Source organism: Rhipicephalus microplus, chromosome 4 (genome assembly GCF_043290135.1).
Source record: "Rhipicephalus microplus isolate Deutch F79 chromosome 4, USDA_Rmic, whole genome shotgun sequence".
Classification (NCBI taxonomy): Eukaryota; Metazoa; Arthropoda; class Arachnida; order Ixodida; family Ixodidae; genus Rhipicephalus; species Rhipicephalus microplus.
Window position 1 is genome coordinate 91,588,873 of NC_134703.1, and position 22,028 is coordinate 91,610,900.

Below are 22,028 nucleotides of genomic sequence, written 5' to 3' on the forward strand. Positions count from 1 at the left end.
TTTAATAACATATGGGCTCATAGCCTTATGCGTGAATGCTATAAGCGAGCATTTCTCTGATGACAGCTGTAGTCCCCGTTCTTCCAGGTACTTTGTCGCTATTTTTGCCGCTCTCTGAATCCGGGCACGCAAATGAAGGCGTGTTACGCCTGACGCCCAGATGCAGATGTCATCTGCATATATTGATAGATGGACAGATTTTGGAAGTGCATCAACCAGGTCGAGTAGCGCTAGATTGAAAAGTGTGGGGCTAAGAACGCCGCCTTGAGGCACGCCTCGACGGTTGCAATGGTGCGTTGTTGTGCCACTCTCCGTCTGTACAAAGAAAGTTCTGCCTTTCAGATAGCTGTGGATCCATTGGTAAACCCGACCCCCTAATCCAACATTTTCCATGACATCCAGAATGGCTTCATGTGATACGTTATCGTATGCACCTTTCACGTCCAAGAACAACGCCGCGGATAAACGTTTCAGTCTTTTCTGATGCTGAACAGATGAGACCAGGTCTATAACGTTATCAATTGCGGACCTCCCACGCCGAAAGCCCGTCATAGCATGAGGGTATACCTCGTGGCGCTCCAGGTACCACTCTAGACGAGTCAAAATCATCCTCTCCATCACTTTCCCGAAACAGCTGGTAAGCGCGATGGGGCGATAAGAGGTCAAGTGCAGAGGAGATTTACCTGGTTTAAGCACAGGGACGAGGCGGCTGGATTTCCATGAATGAGGGATAAGTCCGCTGCTCCACGAGTCGTTGTACACGGATAGAAGGGCCCGTCGAGCTGCTTCTCCGAGGTTACAAAGAGCCATGTACGTGATCCCATCCGGACCAGGCGATGAAGATCGTTTGCATGCCGTCAAGGCCGCTTGTAGTTCCTCTAGAGAGAAAAAGGTGTCCATTCTTGAATCTCTGGAAACTGGAGCGTTTTCTAGGTGGCGCGTGGTGCACGTGGACGCATGACCGGCAACTTTCATGCAGAAATCTTCTGCTACTTCAATTTCGGTGCGTCCTTGGTGGAGAGAAAGACACTTGAAGGGGCGATGTTGATGTGGCGATGTTCGTAGGCCACGGACAATCCTCCATGTCTGCGTCAAAGGCTTGTGTGGATCCAAAGATTCGCACAGATGTTTCCAGCGAAAGGATTGAAGTGAAATGATTCGCCGCTGAATTTTTTTCTGTAGGCGCCTTGCCTCCCTCAAGTCGTGAATGGACTTAGTGCGCCTATATCTTCTTTCTGTGCGACGACGGATCGCTCTGAGCCGTTCTAATTCCGCTTGATATTGACAATAATCTGAAGTATGTTGAATATGATAGGTCGATTCTTGAGTAGCACCTCTAATCATATCCTCGAGGGTGTCAAGAGGAGGCGTTTTATTTTCTTGACACCTTTTTTCCGTCAGTGACCTGAACTTTGTCCAGTCGATGCGAGTTGAAGTGTCGTAGTTTGGCGATCTTTCCAGGCCATTGATCTTCAAATAAGTTGGTATGTGGTCGCTTCCATGAGTTTCATAGTCTGCGAACCACTTGACCTTTCCATTTAGGCTTCGTGACACAAATGTCAAGTCAAGGCAGCTGCTGTATGTCGTTCCCCGTAGAAACGTTGGGCTTCCGTCGTTTACACAAAGCAGCTGCTGCTCCAGAGCAAAGGAGAATACTTGCCTTCCGCGACTGTCTGTCTTCTGACTTCCCCATAGTGGGTGGTGAGCGTTGAAATCTCCGGTGATGATCCATGGTCCAGGTGTGGCTGTTAACAGTGCACGTAGTCTTTCAGGTTCAAAACGGTTCGAAGGTGATATATATGCACCTACGAGCGTGAAATTGAGGTCTCTACGTTTAACTGTCAAGCAGACATACTGGTTGTCATCGTGAGGTGCTACACGGTGCTCGATATAGGTAAGGTCACATCTGATATATACAATGACTTTACTCTGTTCGTTGCAGGTAGCGGACTTGAAGGCTTCGTATCTGGATAGTCGTATTGCATTGTGTAGCCTTGGCTCACAGATAACAATAATTGGAAACTGGTTTTTGAACACAAATTGTCGTATATCAGAAATGCGGGGCTTGAGGCCTCGGGCATTCCACTGAAATATCGAAGCTTCTTTGACCTCTTTACGAAAGGCTTGCAGAGGCGGAGCCATGGTGCCTTTCCAGACTTGATAGCACCGGCTTCAGCGCGTCAACTAACTGAAGTGCACTCTTTGCAGCCGGACTGTCAATGCTAGTGAGGAGCATACGAATGGTATTCATAAGGGCCTTTACCATGGCTACGATTTCTTTGTCGCGACTATCACCGCATTCTCGTTTCGAAGTGATTGTAGACGAGCGATGTGGTGGCTCAGACGGTGCGTCTATCGTTGGCAGCACTGGCCATGCTTCAGGCGAGCCGGTGATGCTCTTGTCTTGCTTGGAGGATTTGTTGTCGGTGTGTCTGGACGCTTGAAGTGGTATGCCGGTGGTCGTTTGGTGAGGTTCAATCCTTGCTTCAGCACTGGGTCTCCTCAGGGGCCTCCGGCGACGAGACCGCCGGCGTCGTACTTGGGCAGCGGCCTCCCTGTGAGTTGAGCCATCCCGGACCATTTGCCTCAACACTTGCATTTCCTTTTTCATGATTGGGCAATCTTTCGACGATGCTTCGTGAGGGCCATGACAGTTTCGACATTTTCGAAGTTCTGCCTGGCAAGCGTCTGCGCTATGTGATTCTGAGCATAGCGAGCACACAGCCAGGTTTGTACAAACAGCACTGACATGTCCCAATCTATAACATTTCCTGCATTGAAGGGGCTTCGGTACGAAGGGTCGCACTGTGTGTCGAAAATGTCCGACCTTGACTTGCGATGGAAGGCTGTCACCCTTGAACACGAGCTTCACGCAGCGTGATTTGCCAAGGCGACGAGCTTGCAGTATAGTAGGTTCTGCAGACACCGGTTTGATGAGAGCAGCAAAGTCACTTTCGCTGATGGAAATGTCGACGTCGTAAATGACGCCTGCCGTAGAGTCGCGGCCATCAGGTATATATGAGCGAACATTGATGTTATCCAACATCTTGACGTTGCTCAGTACTTCCAATGTGCTTCGTTGAGTGACGTCTACGGCGAGGATATTCTTACGGCCATTGATCCGCACGTCCGCGATCTCTCCCTGGGCGAGTTCCTCAAGAAACCTAGACGTGACTTGACGATTGAGCCGGTTGAGACTATGAGCCGCATCGACCGGCACAAACAGAATTGTGTATGTCGTGGGCTCTCGCGTCATCGTCACATTCTTACTTGTTGTTGGAGACGGCATCACTAGTCTTCTTTTTCGCTGCCGCCTTGTCACAGGCACGAAGTCGCCTTCGTCGGAGCTCTCGTCGCTGGCCGTAGAGTAAATCAGCGTGTCTTCGCTGTCGGCATCACTCGGGTGGCCCGTACGCTTTCTCGTGGTAGCTGCGGACGACGTCGATGGTTGCGGTGGAAGCCCAGGCGAATCCACGTCCATCGCCGCAGTCACTGGAACGGTGTCTTCCACAGAGTCGCAGAAAAACTTTGAAAAATTACAGACAGTGACAGCAGTGTTCTACGCCAGAATCACTTCGTCGTCGTCTTCAATTGCTGTATGTTTTGCATTCCAGTAATAAGGCTGGTAAGCTGTTGTTTGGAAATGAATTACCAACTAGCCTCGTCTCGCATACTGCTTCGTTAGAAGAGAGCGATTGCGTTTGTTTAACGTTGTTTTTGTTTTATAACCTTTATGTTCCTGTAGCAAGAAGCCCAGATAATTACTGTATTGAAAGCGGCATCATTTTTGTTTGTTTACTGTAAGTGAATGAATGCCGTAACTGAAAAAACAAGGCTTACGGCGTTGGCGTACTAGGACTGAACTTCAGAATCCTTGCTTTCGTAAGTGTGCTTGACCATTGGTCAGCCATTGTCGTTTATAATAAGTCCAAATATAACTCGTACAAAATTACCTGTGTCTATAGAGTGGTGGAGCGCTGGGCTGTGGATACTGTTTTTATCCACTGCTACTACTCCCCGTCGGCTACCAAGTGCTGTTCATGCTTTAATGATATCACAAGGACCTAGTAAGCAGAAAGTTTGTAAGGTATCAATAAGGCGTCTGTATTCGCACATTTCTGCAGAGAACCGCAGCTGAAGTGGGTGGCTGAGCACTGTAGACAAATGTGATTTTGTCTGTACAAGAGCGACGCAACGTTAGAACATATACTGTTTTTCTGATCACTTTGTGACCGAACGCGACGTTCACCGCAATGCGCCGAAGAAGCTAGACGACAGATCGCCTTCGGGAGCAAATATCCTGGGATCGTGGCCTTAGGCATAATCGAACAAAGAAGCGACGCGTGCTATATTACTGTTTTAAGAATCGACCTGGCTAGTCGAGCACTCGTAAAAAGTGTGAAGTGTATTGGGCAGGCGCACATGTACACGGATAATACCTTCTTCGCTCTCTTTCAAGGTTTTCGTTGCTTTCCCTACAGTGGGGGCAGTGAACCGGTCAGGTGTCAGGTTGATCTCTCTGTGTTTGCTTTCCTCCCTTCTCATCCTGGTCCTCTTCTAAAATCTTGAATGGCAAAATTCTTTCTCGTAGAAACCACTATAGTTTGTGACATTATTCTGAACACTAGCACTGGTCTCTTTGCAGGCCAAGAGACGACCGTGACTGGCCTGGTGGGTGAGTCGGTGCGGCTGCCCTGTGACGTGGACGTGAAGCGCTGCGGGAACGTCTACTTCATCACGTGGACCAAGAACGTGTCCGACGTGTGGAAGCGCATCTACCTGTACAGCAATGACGTGGAGAAGCCGCTCCAGGAGCTGGCCAACCCGGACCGGGCCGATTTCTTCCTGCGCAACTCGACAGCGCAGCTCGAGATCTTCCCGCTGCGATTGGCCGACGAGGGCCAGTACAAATGCGACGTCACCTACGTCAGGGGAAAGTGCCCATCCCTCTCCTACGCCAACCTCATCACCCTGGGTGAGTGCGTTGAAGCGAGGGACGACTGCGTGCCGTCGTGACTTCCATAAAGTGTCCCTCAATTAGCGCTAATGAACCTAGGTGGATTACTGGATTATTTTAATTTGAAAAACGCTATGACTGCTGTAAAATTGATGTGCTCGAATTTTAGAATGTACAAATTAATGATGGCTTCAACGTTGTTTGTGTTCGGAAAAACTCCGTTAGGCGTGAACAGAAAATATCATTCTCATGAGCAGACTCTGCCTTGAGACCTAGCGCGTGCAACGTAATGACTTGACCAGCACGTACTCACTTTGTTATGTTTTTCATCTTCTCCTTCACTCCAAGAAGAAGGGTGCCGTTTCGTCCGGCATAGCGTGCGATAACTTGGATGAGCGCGAGAACAAGTACAGAAAGAAAGTGAGAAAGAGGTAGAAAAAACTTAGAAACAACAGAGGAAGAAAAAAAATGAGACAAAGACAGAAAGATAGAAAAAATACGAACAGAGGTATAGAAAGAGATAGAAAAACAAAAAAGGCAGAAAGAGAGAAAAAAAGTGAGACGAAAAGAGATAAAAGAAAAGAAGAGAAAGATATAGCAAGAAAAAGAAAGAAATGAATAGTGATAGTAACAGAACTTGTACAGGAAAGCTCAGGAGGTTAACTAGTGTACGTCTAGTTTGTTACCCTACACGTGGGAAGGCGAATAAGCTCATAGAGTGGCTTTTCCACGCCATTGCTACGCAGGTAGATGCTCTTCAACGCGTCGGACACGTTCTTTGTCCACGTGATGATGTAGACATTTTTCTCTCTCTATAGATACAGATAGAAAAATTGAAACAGACAAAAAGAAATAGAAAATACAGAGAGAAAAAAAATATAGAGACCGAGTAAGAAAGAGAAAAAAATTCGCCGGATCCCACGCACCTTAGGAATCAATTTTATGTGAAGCACGCGGAGGGAAGGCGACTGTGTTGAAATTTTTTTATTGAGCGAAACGTTGCGTAAAAACGTTAAAGATATATGATAATGTTGTACGCACAGACATTTGTTGAACAGTTGCGTGTTTACTGCTGCGAAACGATGCCAACAGCAGCACGGGCATTGGCAACACCAGAAGCGGTAAGGTTATATGTCGCGCTTCTGCCAGCGAGGATGGCGGCCCTTGAGACGGCAATAGATAAATGAGCTTCAGTGGATGGCGCTTCACGACAACTCCTTAACCCGACATGAGGGCTTTATGTTAGGAGTACGTATGTAGTGTTTATAAGATTGGATAACCAGCACTGCAACCACAATTGACACTTCACGAACATTGCGGCGTACATAAAAAGCAGTTCTTTGATTTGACGTGGCTCTGTGGTAGAATACTTGACTGCCACGCAGAATTGTATTCTATGCGTTCGTCGGCTCAGCGCTTCCGATGCTATAGCACCATACATGATCACTTGCGCCGTGCGTCTGTACGTTCGGCCATCCGTTCATTCATACGCCTCTTCGCCCATCCTTGCGCACGTCTGTCCGTCCATCTGTCTGCTTCTTCTACTAGTCGGCGATTTCAACGTAGACGTCATGAATCTTATGACTTATAGCTTCGCCCACTTGTTGTCATCCACTTCGTGGAGATGCACTGATTATTCTTAACACTCTCGAAGTAAAATTACCAATGCCTGTTTGCAACGTTCCTTGGTTTATATAAACTGTCAATCACCTTCGGTGCATTGGGTTTAACTACAGTTGATCTTAACCCAACGTGACGGTTGTATCTAGGAGTACATATTTAATCTTTATAAAATTGTATAGCCATTTATGCATCCCAAATTGAGCCTTCACGAACATTACAGTCTATTTGAAAAGCAGTTGCGATATCTGGCGTGGCTCTAAGGTGAAATGTTTGGTTGCCACGCAAAATTCTGGAGGTTGATTCTTGCTGTGACCCTGACATTTTTTTATTTTTTTACATTCGTCGAGTGAACACCGCCGATGTCAGCTTTTTCTTAACGCTCCCACGTTAAAATAGCCCATGTGTTTTCTCGTCATTCCCGGGCAGATATGAACTGTGAATTACCTGTGGCGCGTACCCGCATACAAGTGGCACATGCCCGCCCGCGGGTATGAACCACTGCCTGGCGGAGGGTGTTTGACAACGTAAATGACGGGATTGAGACATTATTCATACCATGACCAACAAGTCGTATTCGTCAAACCATCTTACCCTTCCATACTAAGTTCATTTACCACTAGTCAAGGGGATGATCACGAGAGCACTCAGATGTAGGCGGTTAGATAGATAGAGAGATAGATAATTATGCAGATAGAGGAGAAAAGTGCATGCAGTACGCAAAGAAATGCTTCACACTAAAAAAAAACAATACAGGGCGTTTAACTCAGCTGTTGTTTTCAAGCTTGCCACCACTACTACGAAGTACTGTAATTTTTTGTTCGTTTGTTTGTTTGTTCATTGTAACCAATAGGTGAGGAGTTGCAGGCTGCTGTTACCGTTGTCTGACTAACTGCTGTTTTTTCTAAGTGCAGTATATTGAGTTTTTTTGCACTCCGGAAAAAAACCCAAATTTTTATCATAGTAGGTATTTTACGTATAACTCGCATGGTAATGAAACGAGCTTGCAAAATATTGTTGAGATTGACATCTGTGCAATTGTTGCACATGGAAGTTGTTTTGTAGTGTCGTTGAGTCGCTTAGCTTTGTAACCGTGGGCTTCAATAAAAAAACATAAAAATTTTATTTGAGCATGAGCCTTTGCCACTCACGAATATTTACGCAGAAATCACTTCACAGCGTTATATTCTGTCAGATGTATTTGTGTTCTATCACAAATTGCTGACATACCGAGCTTGTCATCTATGAGCTTTGAAGGGATTTCAGTTGAGGCTTGCTGGTTCTGCATGAAATGACAAAAAAGGTTGCGCCTACGATGAGGCTGTCGAGAAAACAAGTTGATACACAGAGTGCAAGCGACCTGTGAGTCTCACTGTTCTTGCAATAAATAACGAAGCAAGAACATTCGACAAACACAAAAACGCATAGCTCTTTTTCTATGTAGGATACCGGGTGACAACTTGCTTAGTTATTGCCACACAATTGCCTATTGTTAGTAAAATGAAAGCTCAGTGAGGGTGGAGATATTTCCAGAAAGCCGTTAGCAAATGAAGATGACCCAAAACAGCACTGCCTGAAGATAAAAGCAATGTTCAACAAAATTTTTTATTTTCAAGATAAAACTTTCGCGCATCGCTATACCAAGGACTAAAATTAGCGCAGCAAATTTGCGCACAATACTTTTCTTTTCGGCACTCTCTTTCAATAGACAGCTATGGCTGTCCTAGACAAAAAAAAGCAACAAAAAAACGGCCTATTTTAGAAACACGGAGACGGCGAAGTTATGGCTGAAAGGAACATGTCCCAATGTAAAACACTAAACAGAAATAACTGCAAGACAACGAGGACAAAAGAAACAAAGGGCTCTTGTTTCTTCATTAGTGCTCCAGTGATACGCCAGGCGGAAAGACAATTCCGACCATTTGGCGCGACCGATCAGGAAGGGGCCTCAATCAGATTGTTCCTTGTGGAGAGAGCGCACACTGCACGTGCATTGTTAATTCCAATAACCGGCGAGAAGAATTTCTGCCGAATCGGCTTGCCTTCTCCTTCTTCCGCTTTCCCCTTTTTTATTATTGGAAGTAACACAACGGGTAGCTCGAATACTAAACGAAGACCGATATCATTCTCGGGTTCCATTTTGGTGGTGCACTCAGGGGCAATCGATTGCCTCGCATTCTGCGATTGTTCTCGGGAAAAAAAGGAGGGAAAACGGGAGGGTAGCGGTGCACATTTTATCTTCATATCCCGATTTCCACTCAGATTTCGCTCTCATTTGTGGCCTTCTCACAGCTCATTAAGACCAAGAGAAACCAGGACCGCATATAATGCGAAAGCAGGCACTCGCGAATACCCTCTCTGACCCGTCGAACGGAGCTCAGTGGACGCGTACACTGCGACACGGAGCTATCGTAAAGATCGCGAAAGTAACGGGACGAAAGAAACAAGAATTATACGAAGCTAATTGGTCCTGCCTATCGTTAAGTTTCTCTTTGCGTGTTTCTGGCCTCCCTTTCGCTTTCTTTTCTCTTATTTTCCTTTTAGCATTGACGAGTCGTTACTTCATTTTACGTTCAGGCGGTCTTCGTATACCCTCTTCCCCACTTTCATTGTCATCTAGCGACAAAGTGATCTTCGGGGAAACGAAAAGTTGAGGTGCTTTGAAGTTGTTCGTTTTCTATTCAAGAAGGTTCCTCCGCTGTCTTTTTAGCCTTTGCTCCTGTAGCCCGATTTTCGTGTATATGGCAATGTAAAGATAGGAGGACCACTATAATTCAATGCTTTAGTTTTGGCGGATTCCAGCATCTTATTACGTTGGTGAAAAGTTTCACTTTTAGACTTGTTGTAAGAGTAAAGCAAGTTTATTTTCTAACTTTATGTTCGGTTTATTAAAAGTTAGTATAGTTGTTGCCTATAAGTAGATCCTGAAGATTCATTTTTTAAAGAACAGGTTGCATTACTTACGAAATACTCAGGCTCATTGGTAAATATAATAAACATATGACGCAATCATCTTGACCATTGAGCGCCGGTTGATAGAAGCGGCACACATATTCAAGCTAAAATGCGAAGAGGTTACCTGAAGCAATGAAATCATTTAAAATATATCTTACCTTATAAAAAAATGGGGTTGAAGAGGCCGAAGGTGAGAGGCTGAAAAGAGACAAAAATATGGAGCACAAGCGTGCCACCACAGTTTATAGGAAGGCCCAATCCTTATCTGGACGCCGAGGCGACACTGAACGAAAGTTTGCCACAGCAAATCAGCGAAGTGGCTGGAAAACAATGCGCGTAAACGTGACATAAAAGTGAGAAGGTGGTGGAGGGGTGGGTGGGTGAATCTTTACGCCAGCGTTTCCTCCCACAGACGAAGTTTATAAATTTTGTGACGCCGAGGCGCATTCTCTCTGAGCCATCTCCGCGAAAGCATTGCCGTTAAAGCCTCCCATGCGGCTGAGCCTTGCCACGCCGGCCACCCCAATGAACCGCCGTCTCGAAGACAAATGGACCGCATCAAGAACTGGCATCCCCCTTTTTATGGATGTGTTCTGCGGTCTGCTGTCCCTCGGTTCACTTCATGTTGCTCTTGAAAAGGACGCGCCGCTTTGGCACACATTTTTTTTCGGCCGCTTCTCGCGAGCGCCGAGTGGCCATATATCACAGAGAATAATGAAAAGAATGCGCCGCCACTTGGTGGCCATTAGGCTTATGCCACGCGAATGTATACGGAAAGGTGTGCTGCACGAGCATTTGATGCTCGGAATGGACGAGAATGTGACCAGAAATCACACCGACATTTAAACGCCCACGGACGGCTGCGTGGGAACAATGGAGAGAAGTTGGTTTTAACGCCACGCATGAATTTCCGCTATAGAAATGGAATATTTTTGCTACGCGCCGTTAAGATTTTGAATTTCGCAGGGCAAGGACGCTTCGTTCTGCGCTGCATCTCTATATTTCCGGGCGGACTAGTTTTACCGTATATATGTCACTCTTTAGAATATGCATACACTTGACACACTTCAGCAAAGAGGAAAAAATAATGTTACTATGCAAGGCGGCACGCTTTTGCCGTTGTTAATGGACGGTGATGCGACGCACTGCAAACCTCATGGCTGCAAGATGGATGTTGTCAAAGACTACGTAAAAACGGCAACTTCAAGGGTAACGTGAATAACAGCCATCTGAAAACCAGTGTGCTGGCACGAACGTTGTCCAAGTTTATATTTTTAGTGTAGTACATTCTGCTTATATGATATAAACGTCATTTTTTCGCACAATACATTCTTCTTTGTACACTTTTTTGTATATCTTATCATCTATTTTTGTCGTTACCGCTTTTCTGAAGCACCACTACGCACAAATAACCTCTGACGCTTATAGGGGGCAGCTGCCACCTGGCGGATTACTGGACTGCTTAACTGTAGAACTGTGTTCAACACCTCTGCGATACTTGGGTGCAGAGAAGATAAGGAAAAAAATATGAACTCGCGTTTTAACAGCTTTTATTACCAGAAACTGTTGATGCTTCGCAATTCGCTACCATTTTCTATACTCGTGACATCTTCAGCCGCTCCAGATTTGTGAAGAAACACACTTTTGAGAAAAAAGCAAAAATAGGATCGAATGGTGCGTATTTACAGTCGAGGAGCCCGTTAAGAATGAGCTAATGGGCTTCCAATCTATATTCACAGCCGGCACCATGTTAGCCTCGCATAAGGCATTGACAAAAGGGGTTGAGAGGCGAAGGGAAGTGTTAACCGTGTGTATGTACGTTCGCGAGTGCCCTCTTTTATGTATTTATAAACACATGAAACAGAAAATCAGAGGAGTGGGGAGGGGGGAATCGAGTTCCGGTGTTTGTATCCGGCCCCTTTGTATACGATGGACAAACATTCTTAATTGTGAGCGTATGTTCTAAGTGATAATTTACCATGCTCTTTTTAGAGGACTTGAAACTGAAAATTCATTTTACCATACATTTAGGCATTTGCTTGCTCCACTTTCTCGAAGTTGGATTGTCTAAATAATTAAGCGCATTTGGCTGAAACTCATTATTGGTGTACTAATATGGAAACTTGTCCCAATATTAATTGCAGACGAAGACACACCTACTCATCAAAACGATGCCATCATCTTATGCTTCTCTTCTCCGTCTACTGATGGTCACATCGAGACCACTGAGTACTCTTATTTATTACTTAAATTCAATAAGTCGTTCCAATAAATGAATAAATAAATAAATAAATAAATAAATAAATAAATAAATCGACCAAGCAAATTTTATTTTCTTACTGCACAATGCAGTGCAGTAAATACAGCCGAATAAAGTAAAGGTGAAAATAGGACACCAAAAAAAAAAAGCATCTCTTGCGCAGCTTGACTGGGCTCTTGTCCTTCGTACACCAGCAATGACGGTACGTAACATTTGCTAACAAGTGCTCGCCCCTTGTCTTCGCAGCCAAACCGAGTGTGCCGGTGATCGAGATGCAAGGGCAGGCACTCGAGAGCGGCGCCACGGTTGGACCGCTGCAGGAGGGCGACGTGCTCAGCCTGACGTGCAAGACGTTCGGCGGCAAGCCCATCCCCAAGGTGGCGTGGTACAAGGGCGACCTGCAGCTGTCCGCCACCGTGGACGAGAGCCGCGGCGAGCGCGGTGCGGGAGACGTGGCGTCCACTTTCGCGACGCCCCTCAGCCGCCAGGACCTCGGCTCGCGCTTCGAGTGCACCGCCACCAACGAGGCCCTCGAGCAGCCCATCCGCAGCTGGGTCGAGCTCGATCTGCACGGTCAGCGCACGCTCATTTTCCCAGTGATTCGTGCTTTCATTAGTAGTAAGAGCGAAGTGAAGGCATGTTAGTTGTTGATAACAAGCAAGTAGTCTGACTAACTAACTAACTAACTAACTAACTAACTAACTAACTAACTAACTAACTAACTAACTAACTAACTAACTAACTAACTAACTAACTAACTAACTAACTAACTAACTAACTAACTAACTAACTAACTAACTAACTAACTTACTAACTAACTAACTTACTAACTAACTAACTAACTAACTAACTTACTAACTAACTAACTAACTAACTAACTAACTAACTAACTAACTAAATACCTGAATACCTAATTGTTGGTAATTATTATTTACTTATTGCAGCGACTATATAACTAACCAGCTAATTAGTTAACTGACTAAATTGCTAGCTAGCCAACTAGCTAAATAATTAACAGACTAAATTGCTAGCTAGCCAACTAGCTAAATAATTAACAGACTAATTTACTAACTTGCTAACGAGGTCACTAACCAACCATACGAATAATAAATTCGCTAACAACTAACATGCCACTAAGCAAGGATATATATATATATATATATATATATATATATATATATATATATATATATATATATATATATATATCTGCTGTTAACTTCGACAAGAAAGTAACTCGTTTCAAAACATTAAATGAAGCAGCGCCATCGTTTGACACTATTCGCAGAACCTGCTGCAGCGGGAAACTACGTTGTACGACATTTCGCAACGAAACGCTCATTTTTTTTTGTTAGCTTTCTCTACTCTTCTTTCGGAAGATCGCGAATACGGTATGCATAGTGACTGAGGGCGAAGAATGTCATAAACATTCGGGGATTCTGCGCTACATAGCGTGATCGTGTTTAGCTAAGCTAAGGTGGCAGCTCGAAGATTTTGACGGCTTTTTGAATAAACTTTACTGACATAAGCGGACGTATATTGCGCTGTTTCGCAGGCGGATCCGGCTTCTGACACGCTCCATTTTTTCATACCTCGCCTTGCGTAATGCGATATGCGGCCGCATTTAGCAGGGCATAGGTAACGCCTCGAGTGCTGTAACCTAATTTATTTTGAAGAATCGACTTTTTGCAAGTCGAAATCTTTTTTGATTATCTTTTCCCCATCATCAAAATGTCAGTTAGGTAGCGTTATATATAAAAATATTACCTAAAAGCACTATAGATCGTGTACTTGTCATGTTGAAGTAAGATTTCTTCACGCTATGTTATTTTAATAGAATTACCTGTTTGCAAAGTCAGCATATATTCACTCATTGTCTTCGCATTCGAGTCATCATCAATTTATAAGTGAAAGGCAGTTTACATGCTAGCCCTTTGTCATTACTATGGCCACAATCATTTCTACAGCATGGTGACCACATGATCACCATGCTGTAGAAATGATTGTGGCCAATAAAGGTCAAATCTTCAGAGTGAGCCATGATCGTAAGAGTTTTATCTCACGCTAAACCACAGCCCAATGTTTACTCCAATGAGTTACACGGTGATGTTGTTTTACCCTGAATGCTAAGCGCTAAGTATTTAAGACGCTGAGGCCATACACAATGAAGATAACGGTGGATGTATACGCATGCACGAGGTACGAAAAGGCAATACGCAGTTTATAGAGGTAGCTCACTACACATCCCTGCTCACCTCGACATCTTCAAGGACTGTATAAAGATGAAGTTAACACGCACAAATTACTGTTCTTTCACAAGTGATCAGCTCACACGGGGCGTTTTTTTCTTCAAAGAAAGGCTAATGTAGAAACCGAAACTAGGCCAAATTTCACGAGAACGTTAAGCACGCCTAGGTAACTTCAACTTTTAGAACAGTTCCAATCAAAATGGGGCCATTGCTTGTTGCACCAATAACTCGGAAAGGAAGTTTTTCAATTAAAAAACTTCAGGCCTGTGCGGGAGGTGCAGCACAGTCACAGCGAAAGCTAGAAGAGCGGCCTTTTAGAGCATTCTCAAAACATTCATTGGGTAACTATAGTAAGCACACTTTCTTGGTACCCACAAGGGCATTATTAATAAACCTTTGGGTAGTATACGCCGGCATTCGCTATGCTATTTCTCGTCACTCTTCTGAGAAGCGTGGTATCCGCTAAACACTTGCAAGGAATTTTATGCCAGTTGTTCATGGAGTAGCTGACGACGATGAGGAATTATGGCTAAAGTGGGTATGCGCTACAGTTAATAGGGGAACAAGAACAAGCTTTTGTGATAGTTTAGAGCATTAAATGGCCCACTCGTTAGGCTATTTGACGATTGAATGTTCTTTTGCTGTTGTAAAACACTTTATAAGTCGTATTGACGCAATTCCTTTCCCGACATCAAGCATGCCTAAGGAAAGTTTCAGAGCAAGTCACAAGCACCGGTGTAGCTCAATGGCAGAATACTGGGCTGGCACCCAGCGGACCCAGGTTCGAGCCTCATTCTGCTATTGGCGCTAGGTCATGCCTGCCTAAGGCAAGTTTGACAACATGTAACAAGCACCGGCGTAACTTCAGTGGCAGAATATTGGGTTGGCATGCAGCGGACCCGAGTTCTAGCACCACTGTGTCATTGGTGCAAGGTTTTTTATTCCACTTTTGCGCGACGTGGTTAGGGACACTGGCGGCGGCGGCGGACAACAACAATTCAACAAAAGAAAGACGTACGTTTCTCCTAACCTCAATCCACAGAAGCAGATCTGGGCAAACCACGTGCAAGTTCTTCATATTAACAACATTGAAATCGCTTTACACAAGAACTTCACCTTGCGGAAAATTCAAACCAACTAAGGTAAACGAACCACTCATTTTAGTTTTAAAATAAATGACGCGAAGCCCTTTATCAAAGAACTAACATTCCTTATCAAACAATATAACATAGCATTTTGTTTCCATAACTAATAAAGCATTCTTTAGCACTTTTCATGATAGCCTCATGTGCCAGACTTTTATTTTTACTATTGTTAAAAACACCACGTGTTACGTTTTTTTGTAATATGTTTTTAAAATATCAAGGCCCAGTTACCCTAATGGAAATTGTCATTTTCATTTTTTTCTGTTCATGGAAAAAAATTCAATTTTTTAATGTTTACCTCTACAGGAGGTTTGAATTCAGTCTCTTTCTCTGGAACGAACTCTTGCACACGGATAAGTAGCAACTTGATTTTACGGTAATATTAAAATTTAATTTCTATTGTTATTCTGAATCTTTCTGCGTTTGTTTGTTTCTTTTTTTTGTTGCGTGCAGTGAAGCCCCTGGAGATCGAGATGGAGAGTCCCAGCATGCCCGCAAAGGCGGGTACTGCCCTGCAGGTGCGCTGCGTCATATCCGGCGCGCGGCCCGTCGCAGAAGTTGTGTGGTACAACCGGACGACGCGCATGTCGCACCAGCCGCAGCCCGCAGTCGAGCCTCTGGGCGACGGCACGTTCCGTACAGTGAGCACGCTCGAAGTTGTGCTGACGCGCCACGACCATGAAGGCAGCTTCAGCTGCAAAGGCAGCAACCCTGTGCTGGACGCCTCCGGGGAGCCACCGCTCGAAAGAACCGTCGACCTGCTCGTTCTCTGTGAGTGAGGTTTCCGTGTCCTTGCGCACTGCCGAATGAAGCTCCTGGTGAAGGAATACTAGGAAAGCAAAGCCATACCAAAGGGTTTAATAGGTTTAAAGATGTTTAATAGGTTTAAACGCGCACTTTTCCTAACCCATTCCACCAGGAGGAACTCTTCGGGAAGCCGCACTAAATCGGCACGTGTATGTTATGCCGAGAAAAAACAGCCATGCTTGAACACGTGGGTGTTGCGAGATGCCGAGGAAAATGTCAATGGATGACGAATCAGTTCCCAGTCTTTGTGACCACAAGTTTATCGATAAATAAACATGCAGTACATGACTGGGAGCCACACTTGCGATTCCAATTCATAACACATAAGAAAATACAAAGTACAAAAGCGCGTAATATTGAGATTCTAGGGAGATAGAGATAAATCCAGTACGTAAAGGCAGGTATGGTACCCGTAAAATAAGCCTCCGGTTTGCGGCCCAGATGTTGAGAGAAGCTTCAATTACTACTTCATTGCGTGTTAATATTTCTTAGACACCACTGGAATTGTTATAATTGGTCAAACTTGTCAGCTATACGCATATGCGCACTAAACAGGCTATTTAACATTGAGGAAGTTAACAAGGCGCTTAAACTGTGTCCACGAAATACATGTAACGTTTCTACGTGAAAGTTTTACCAAAAAAAAGAATTGTTAATCAACGGCAATATTCATTTTATTTTGATTTTCACTCATTGTACTCTCTGGGTCGAAGATTAGAGAAGGGAGGGGTATCAAACAGTAAAAAAAGACAGGTGAACATACGAAAATAGTGAACAAAAACAAAAACACATCAAGTAAAGCTCATTAGTCACTGTTAGTTAAAGTTGTCCGCTAAGATTGATGATAAATAACGCCAGTGACGAGAACAGGAGGGGGAGCCTGGGCAGGTTGTAATTCTGACAAGCTACAGAAAAACCGTGCCTTTGCTGTATACTGAGAGAAACAACACTCGCTGGAGAAAGAACTCTTTGAGTTCGTCGGATGAAGAAAGAAGAAAAATAAAGCGAAGGGGCATAACTGCGCTCATTTTGTCCTGAGGGAATGTGAACGGATGTAACTGAGAAGAATAAAAAACAAAAACAAAGAAAGCAAGCTAAACAACACCGTAAGTGAACGTGCTTCTAATTCAGCCGCAATTCTTCGTGCCGTTACACGTGCTCTTCCGACTGCCCAGCGTAACTCAATAAGGTCGCCGGGGCTGAGAGCTTCCATACGTTTCAAGGACAGATGATAATAATAAAAGAAAAAGAAGCACCGACTGCGCACCGGCGCCTTTTCTCACGTTCAGAGGCGCGGCTCTTGCTGAGTTTTTTTGCTTGGTCATTCTACTTTATTTCTGCGCTCATTCCACTACTCACTTGTACAGCTTCAACCAAAGCCAAAATAAAAACTATAAACGTCGTGACCTGCTTCCGATAGAAGCAAAAAAGCCAGCAGATCGAGGAAGCAGAGATGTAGCTTAAAAGAAAGGCACAGCAAAGAGAACTTCGCCTAAGGAAAAACGAGGTAGCAGAAAAACGCTTTCCTGTTGTTTTTTTTTTACCTCTTTCTTGCGAGGCCCTTCCCGATTCCTTGCCTTATCGTGATCCGCACCTCCATCAGCGCGATTAAAGCCCCGGGCTGTACCACAGACAGTTAGTGATTAATAATGCCTGCGCCGTTGATTCTCCGAAGGTGTGCACCTCTGAATGATTCAGTTGCGTGAGGGGGCCTCACTTCAGCTGCCTTGCACCCCTCTACACACCCTGTCGGTAAAGTTAGGGATGAAAAAAAAACAAGCGCGTTGTTGCCAAACTACCGAGAATTCGAGCAAGAACTGGATGTGGGGCAAAGACGCAAGAAAGGACCCGAGAGTTATTTAAAACGATTCCGATGTGCACACCCCCTTACGCCTCACTACGTGAACACCCGGTGCAAACGTGTCTGCCGGATGACGAATCATTTGCCATATGGGGAATATACGGACATCGCAGATCTTCGAGGTAAAAATTCTCCTTTCTTACGCTCAAATGACCGGCATTCAATACTGCAGTAATGGCATTCGCTTATTTCTCTACCTTTTGTCCCTGCTGTTTTGTTTTCATGACCTTAAGTTGTTCACGCTTAGTGAGCAGGCTAAGTTTATGATACGTGATAGCCATTTAGAACAGAGGTCACAGTAACTTTTTTTAGCAGAAGACGTGCAAAAAAGATCGTGGCACGTACATTCTTCCAGGTTGTGAGCGAACTCGTAAGATCATAGCTCAAATGTTTACCTTGCTGTGTTTTTGTGCTGTCGGCATAACCTTTCCCAAAGGCATACGGAAGGGAAAAAAACGACGTTCCTTGATTCAGTTTGCTTCTGGTATAGTTGGATAAACTGACGAGCGTAGTAAAGAGATCATCAACTACATTTGAGGCAGTTTAGGGGTTTTCCGTGAAGCGACAAAAATGATATATCTCCGTATTTCGCTCGTCTATAATGTTAGATTGCGAATGTAAGACTGACACGTTATTGATGCTGTGGCTACGGACTGTCTACTGTCATTTCCACGTAACAATATGAACATATAGCATAGCCCCAGGAATCAAGCCAAAAGCACCATGCGAAGAAGCGCTTCAGAAAACATGCGTGCTAATCAGAGGCATTGGCTGACTCGCCTAACATACGGGTTTGAACCTACAAGGCCACTTCGAAATTTACTTTTCATTCTTTGAAAATCTTTACCAAGTTGCCGGGAAAATAAACGACCTGTTCAAGGCAGTCAATACTTCCCTAACTTTTCCGGCCTACTGATTGGACACTAACCTCGTTTACCTTCGTGCCTTTCAGAGACAGGGGCCTTAGCGTAAATAGATCAAAACAACGGATAGGCTAGGGCTTAACAGATAGGCTAGGGCTGAAAGTGACTTGCTTGGGGCAAAGAATTTATCCCACCGCGTTTACTGAGAGACCACATCTCGCTGCCAGGAATGGTTTGAGTACGAGTAGCAACTCAGCACAAATACAAAAAATAATAAACTGATTTTAGGGGCCTTCTCGCTATCGGAAAAAAAATGGCGACGAGAGAAAGTTGGTGTTAGTGTGCACGACATAATATTGTTCTTAGTTTTTCTCCCTCTCATTCTTTATTCCTTTGGCTCTCTTTCTTGCTTTCTTTCTCTCTTTCATCATTCTATTCTTTCTAATTGTGCAGTGCTTCCTCCTAGCTTTTCCCTTTCTTCGTACCGGAAATTGCACTAACACACGTGGTTCACGGCGAAACACTGTTGCTATGGGCAACAACAGTGGTCATGCACGAAATAACGAAAGCCAACCATCAAACGTGGTAGCGTCTGAAATGACGAGTTGACCTCGAAGATGTACCGAATTGTCATGTCAGTGATGGCTGATGGCATAACCCCCCAAAAATTGCCGCATGCAAATATGCTTATGATCGGCGCAGTGTGAAGGGCCTCACTTGTGCGCACCCGTGTTTTTGTGCACTCGCCGAGCACGGTTTTTTGTGAACTATGGCGCCATTGCCACCGAATTGTGTATCTCACAGAACGTTCTTTTAAAAGTGTGTCTTATAATGTGTTGTATATTTACCTGTTAGTTCGTGACTCCTGTGTTGTTGCTTTTTTTGGTCACATTCTCATACTGTACCACCCCCACTCTTGCCTGGGCTATTCTTAGCCTGCAGTATTTTCTAAATAAATAAAAGAAAGAATAACACCTCGAGTGTACACGTACTGTTCTAACTGCATTGTTCTCTAAAACTTGTTGCTCGTCGAGTCAATTCATAATATTTAAAGGTGTTCAATGCTCAAAACTAGACAAGGACGAGAGGCCAACGCAAGAGAACTGCAAACATCAACTTCGACAGTATTCTGCCACTGCCAGGGCCCTCACAACATTTTCCAGCCTCTTCGTAGCGAAGAAGATAATTGTCTGACAACTTCTTCAATTAGTTGAGTGAGAATTAGCTTACTGAGTGGTCCCAAGATTCCTTCCCACTTACAATGGTGTGAAACGGGGCTGCCGGCTCGTGTGTTTTTGGCGAAAAGAAAACCAGAGCGAGGTCCTTCAAAAGCTTTAAAAAAAAGGCTAGGGTGGTCATTATTAGCAACCTTAACTCGGTGAAAAGGAGTTTCTTTTGTGTAAAAAAGCGAGTCACTAGATACAAGTAAAGGTCTTTAGATTAATTAGCTAGCAAGTGGTATTTTGTGTTTATACAGAGGAAGAAAAGATTGAATCAGCGTTTTCGTCAAAGAAAACAGAAAAAAAACAAGCCGTGTGATTCACAATTGTAAATGATTAAATGAGAAGAAATCAAGACAGCACTTAGAACCAATTCTTGCTCTAGAAATCAGAAGGGGCTGTAAGTCAAAGATCTCTTTAGTATTATGAGTTCCGAATGAGTTGTGCGTTTCTTGCAGGTGGCGAATTCTCTCGAGTATTTGTTCTCAGTTGAGGCTTTACAATTATAAGGATGAAGACCCGCATTGTCGTCAATCCCAATCAGCTTAAGTTAATGGTCAGACGGCCAGAACATAGCCTGTTTAAAAAGCTAGTGAAGCAGCTTTCTCCCGTAGGTCAGGTAAAGTACCTTCAGTATTAAGAGTACTCCGTTACCCGGTATCCCTTCATTATTTGGACAGGTAGTGATCATTAGCGATCGCTGTGTGCGTGGGAGGACAAAAGCAAAAGAACGAAAATACTGAAACGAGAGAGTGACAGGCGGTGGAGGAGCTCATCCCGCTTTATAATGATGTTCCTCGTCGAAGCATTGTTGAATCCTAGTTGTTAAGCAGGGCGCGCACACTCGCGACAACAAAAGGACGGCCCACAGTCACCGCCCTTGAGTTAGCGGTGGAGACGTTTAATTTACGAGCCCCATCCTTAGATCCCAGCCATGTATTTCTCTCCTTTTTGTTTTGTGTCTCAGTCGGGACCACCTTTTTTTTATTCCTAACCCCGAACGAATCTCTCTGTAGAGAGCACCGCGCAAAATAAGCCAAGTCCCGCCACCGCCGCAGCTTCGAGAGTGTCACGGGATGAGCAGACCGCGCTAATGTTGGCCCTATTTCCGGTCAAAGCGGGTGCTATAGGAGCGAAGCAATAGCGGCCGGCTTCCGCCGAGGAAATTGCTCTGCGATACGAGAGCTCTTCGGGCAGGCGCGCACAAGAGCCGCGGGCAGAAAGAGGGATCGGGAAGGGGGAGGGGGGTCACCTCAGAGAGGTACAGACGAGAACGGATGCCGGCTCTTCAAGGTGTGTGCTGGCGCTCGTCGGGCTAGGCCTTGTCGGAAAGCGTACAGGGCAGCTGCTCCCTGGCCCGCCGCTCCCGCGTCGAGGTCCCGGGTTTCCGACGTCGGGCGCCATTAGGGTGTCCGGACGGCGGCGACGTTTGCGCGTACGTGGCATAGAGCGAAGTGGGCAGCGTTCGACGTATACCTCTGTCCGTCAAAAAACATCTCTGGGTCATATTTGGCACCAAGAAACGTTGGCTGGAGGGTCTCGGGAGAAAAACTGAATTACGGGCTTCACTTGCCTTGGAGCGAGGCTTTTATGGAATACTGAAGGCAGGCATACGTTAGTCTGCCTTCGAAAACGTCTAAGCACTCTACCAAAAACTGCGATTTAACGTAGTTTGCAAACAGAGAAATCATTGTGAGGGCTCACACTTCGCGTCGTCTTAGTGGGCACGAACGACATGAGGGTATACAAGGCAATTGGGAAACTTTGCTTTTAGGAGCGCTGTGTTCTGAGACCCTTAAGCACTAACTGATGAAGATAAAGCGTTGTGTGTGCTTGTTGACCGTGAACTTAGGACGCTATAAGATTGAGAGGGCGGCAAATACAATTATCGCCGATTGCTGCCACTCGGGAGAATTTAGTAGTGCCACTTGTGTTTTATGATGATTCATCTCAGCGCACGCTGATCACTTGAATATTCGGCTGCTTAAGTATGTACATGCCTATATTTTATTGGTAACCTTAAACACTGATTTTAATCAACATTGTGATTGAGACTCAATAACGCGCATTTTGGCAACCACACATATAATG

General features: G+C 44.8%; 1 protein-coding gene across 6 annotated transcripts in view; it reads left to right on the forward strand.

The window, feature by feature from the left end:
* Positions 1-22,028, forward strand: part of LOC119172207 (hemicentin-2) — a 257,298-nt gene that overhangs the window by 205,999 nt on the left and 29,271 nt on the right. For all 6 annotated transcript variants that reach the window (XM_075893310.1, XM_075893315.1, XM_075893311.1 and 3 more), the window contains exons 2-4: positions 4,646-4,975; positions 12,039-12,365; positions 15,640-15,957. In XM_075893310.1, coding sequence (XP_075749425.1) covers positions 4,646-4,975; positions 12,039-12,365; positions 15,640-15,957 — 975 coding nt within the window. The remainder of the gene's footprint in view (positions 1-4,645; positions 4,976-12,038; positions 12,366-15,639; positions 15,958-22,028) is intronic.